At 36.0% G+C, this 3,992-nt stretch overlaps 1 protein-coding gene across 1 annotated transcript; it reads right to left on the bottom strand.

Moving 5' to 3' along the window:
- Positions 1-1,441: 1,441 nt before the first annotated feature.
- LOC126490649 (olfactory receptor 143-like) lies at positions 1,442-2,398 on the bottom strand. The gene has a single exon (XM_050125718.1). The coding sequence runs from the start codon at positions 2,393-2,395 to the stop codon at positions 1,442-1,444; it is 954 nt and encodes a 317-aa protein (XP_049981675.1). The 5' UTR covers positions 2,396-2,398.
- Between the last annotated feature and the right edge of the window lie 1,594 nt (positions 2,399-3,992).

Genomic DNA, 3,992 nt, shown 5'->3' with positions numbered 1-3,992 from the left:
GTGAATCCGAAATTCCTAACTGTCCAGGAGTGCTCCTTAAAATTCTAAGCACTTCTTAAACACTTAAGGTGTGGTATTATTAGAGTATATACGGTCCTTCCTATTTGCACTACACAGTCCAACATGGTGGAAGTCTGTTCACCACCTCTATGAGCCATGCACATTGTCCCTGTTTTAGGCACTACAGGTCTATATTGCCATTAAGCAAGATGTAGTACATTGCTCACAAACCCATTTAAATGTCAGGCCTCATTAAAGAGCCAGAGGTCCCAAGGCAGTGTGGCCAAGAAAGCCAGCATTTTAAAACAGTGCAGCTTTTATTTTCTACCACTGTATCAAGAAAAACTCTCTTAAAGGAGGTACAGCATGCCTCCTGTAAGCAAAGTCAATTCAAAAAAAAAATATGGCTAAATTAACTTTGCTTTTTTTTTTAATGTCTAGAATTCCTTTCCAAGCCCTCTAAGGTTTTGCATGGGTTATAGATGGAAACTTTGGTGGCAATTTGTTGTGAGGAGGCTGCCTGTTGGTTCCCAGCTGCTCATTGTCTCAGCCCCAGAATAATCACACAGAAACTATATTATTTAAATAGCTGCTTGGCCCATTAGTTCTACCTTCTTATTTGATAAATCTTATATCATAATTTAACTCATCTCCATTAATCTGTTCATCACTACAAGATTGTGACTTACCAGCAAATTTTTAGCATGTCTGTCTCCAGCAGCAACTCCATGGCTTTTCTCTGACTCTGCCTCCTTTCTCCCAATATTCATTTTAGTTTTCCCAACTAGCTCTGTTGCCTTATAAATCTGCTATATGTCCAAAGCAGTTCCTTTATTAATCAATGATTTTCAAAGTAAAGAGAAGGGAATCACATATCAAGTGTATTTAAAGAACTTAAATTGGAAATTCTCTATAAATTTCTCTCTGAAAATATCAACACTAGTAAACTTATGAGAAAGCAATCATCTTCTTGGCTTTCCTTAGTCATAGAGTACATAGATAAAAAGTAAATAGAGTTCTCTTATAATACAAAATATGTCACCTTGTGAATCTACCTTGTATAAAGATGAAGCTGGATCAACACTCAGAATAAGTATCCAGGCCAAAAATATATTTTTAATGATTAACTGTAAGTTTTATTATTCAAGAAGGAAGATAATCATACAGGTAGAAAGATACTGCACAAGTTAATGCAATACCAAGATATTGTAATTCCCACCAGAGGAAATGGCCAATACTTGGTACCTGTTTTCTGTATTGCAAAAATATTTTTTTATCTCCATGTAAAATAATAAAGAATTTTTGTGAAGGAACAAGAAGAAATGATACACTGGAAACCTTGCCAGAATAGAAAAACAAAAATGAAAGGAAGACATTAGAATATTATTAAGAAGGTAAGAGCAAAACAAGTGGAGAAAAAGACTCAAATTGAGAATGTGGACTATGACAGCCTGGGTGGTTTATTTAATGTGAGTCTCCTTAGACATCTCTTTAGAGCAACTTTGACATCCTTATTCCTGAGACTATAAATAAAAGGGTTTAGCAGTGGCAGCAAAAATGTACAAAATACACTGAGAATTTTCCCTTGATCCATAGACTCATCAGATGATGTTTTGATATGTGTGAGCATACCAAATCCATAGAATAAGGCTACAGTGATTATGTGAGAACTACAGGTGCTCATGGCTTTATACAAACCTTTACCTGATGACAACTGAGTGATATTAAAAAGAATCAAAGCATAGGACATTAAGATGACAACACTAGATGCAATGATCTCTGTGCTGATAACAACAGAACTCACAAGCTCAGTGGTATAGGTGTTACTGCAGGAGAGCTGGAGGAGGGGAAAGATATCACATAGGTAGTGGTTGATGATGTTAGATTCACAAAAGTTGAGCCTGTCCATAAACACTGTGTGGACAAGGGCACCAGCTAACCCCATGAAGTATGAACCAAACATCATCAGGGAACATGTCCTAGGAGACATGATGACCATGTACAACAGAGGTTGACAGATGGCTACATAGCGATCATAGGCCATGGCTGTCAACACATAGCACTCAGAATGGGCAAAAAAGCCGAAGAAAAACAGCTGAGTCATGCATCCTCTAAAGGAGATGGTGTTCTTTTCTGAAACAAAACTCATTAGTGTTTTGGGAGTAAAGACAAAGGAATAACATAAGTCAATGAAGGATAAGTTAAAGAGAAAAATGTACATGGGGGTCTGCAGGTTTGAATTTAGAGAAATGAGACTCATTAAACTCAAGTTCCCCACCACAGTGATTATGTGGTACACCAGAAAGAGGATGAACAGGGGTAGCTGGAGCTCAGGTTGGTCTGTCAATCCTGTGAGAATGAATTCGGTCACTGAAGTGTCATTCTTCATAGCCATTTTTGTCACAGCAGATCTGAAGAAACATTAGTAAAGGATCACATTAAACAATGAACTCTGTCACTGACTACAAAAGAACATCTAGAGCCAGTTGTTACAAATTCAAGGTTGTCTGAACTAACTGAACAAAGCATTCAGAAAACATTGCTACTCATTCTGAGAAATCTCTGATTATTCTTTTCCTATTCATGATGAGCATCTACTCTGATTAAACACTAGCCCCACTCCTAAGTCTTTAAACCACCCCTTTATCCTCTTTCTTTAAGGTTCTTTTAGGATCAGGGACAAAAATAGAAAGAAAACATTACTCTCTCCTAAACCCATGATTTATATAGATTTAAGTTTTAGGGGATCTTATGAAGATAAAGATAATTTATCCTTTTTTTTTGCCTGAATATGTGACTGCTGTTGTACCACACAGGCCCTTTCATTCCAATATTTTAACGAGGTTAATTTTATGATAATAAAGAGATGTTAGTTATCAATAAAAAACTGGCTCAGACCTACTAAAATATCTATGCCAGGGATACAACACGATTTCAATTTAAAAATTTCTCTTAAATGTTCTCTTTATTTGCTCAAAGGAAAATAATCTCATTTGCATCCAATATATCATTTCTCTCCATTGAGACTCTTATAACCTAATATTATAAGATAATACATTAGAAATAATATTAGTCAGGGTTCTCTATTGTCACAGAACTTATGGAATGACGGAATAAAATATATATTATCGATTATATATATATAGAAAACAAATCATGAATACAGAACATGTAAATATTTCTATGAAATTTAAATGCAATTCATTAGAATGACTTACAGATTGTAGTTCAACCATATCTTCTCAAAGTACTATAATCTATTAGTTGCTCAGTCAGACAAGTCTATGTGTCTCACCAAGTCTGCAGGATCCTGAAGAAGGAATGTGTGTGCTAATGAGGTACAAGCAGGAGAAGTAAACATCTTTCCTTCTTACATTGTCCTTATATAGGTTGAGTGAGTTTCTATTTTAATGATAGAAATAACAGAACCTGTGTTTCTATCATGTAGCTTGGATATAAACACTCTCTCTTTTGAGACTCAAGGTCCTTCTTAGTTTGTAATTCCCCAACAGGAATACCTAGTTCCCTGATCAGGGTATTGGGTTGTTCCCTTCAGAATTCTACTCATTATGCCCTGCACAACTCAACAAGAGAAAAAAAAAAAAAAAACAGGGACAGAAAGAGCCTGGAAACCCACTTACTTTATTGTATATATCTGATTCAAGAAGGTAGGTGTCTTAGTTATATTGTATTTTTGTGAGAAGACACCATGACCAAGCTAATTTATACAAGAGTGATGTGAGAACTCCTTTAGGCTGTAGATACCAGCCCTTTGGGGGCATGGTCTTAGGTTCTGTAAGTATAGATGCAAAGGATGTATGGTCCTCTTTTCTTCTGCATTTAGTTCCCATCTTCCAGCCCACATGGAGGACTCTAGATATTTACCCTTACTGTGATCATACCTCCAAATATATAAATATTTGCTATACTCTATTCCAGGCCATTGTGGAACTCTTTGGTATGACTTTGGCATCTAACATGGGACAATGTAT

This window comes from Alexandromys fortis, unplaced genomic scaffold (assembly GCF_014885135.2).
Source record: "Alexandromys fortis isolate MF-2015 unplaced genomic scaffold, M_Fortis_MF-2015_v1.1 scaffold_253, whole genome shotgun sequence".
NCBI lineage: Eukaryota > Metazoa > Chordata > Mammalia > Rodentia > Cricetidae > Alexandromys > Alexandromys fortis.
Note: the sequence above shows the minus strand (reverse complement) of the source record. Positions and strands in the feature narration are given on the sequence as shown.

Excerpts from the sequence above, each read along its gene's own strand:
- LOC126490649 (XM_050125718.1), bottom strand. The coding sequence starts at position 2,395 with ATGGCTATGAAGAATGACACTTCAGTGACCGAATTCATTCTCACAGGA.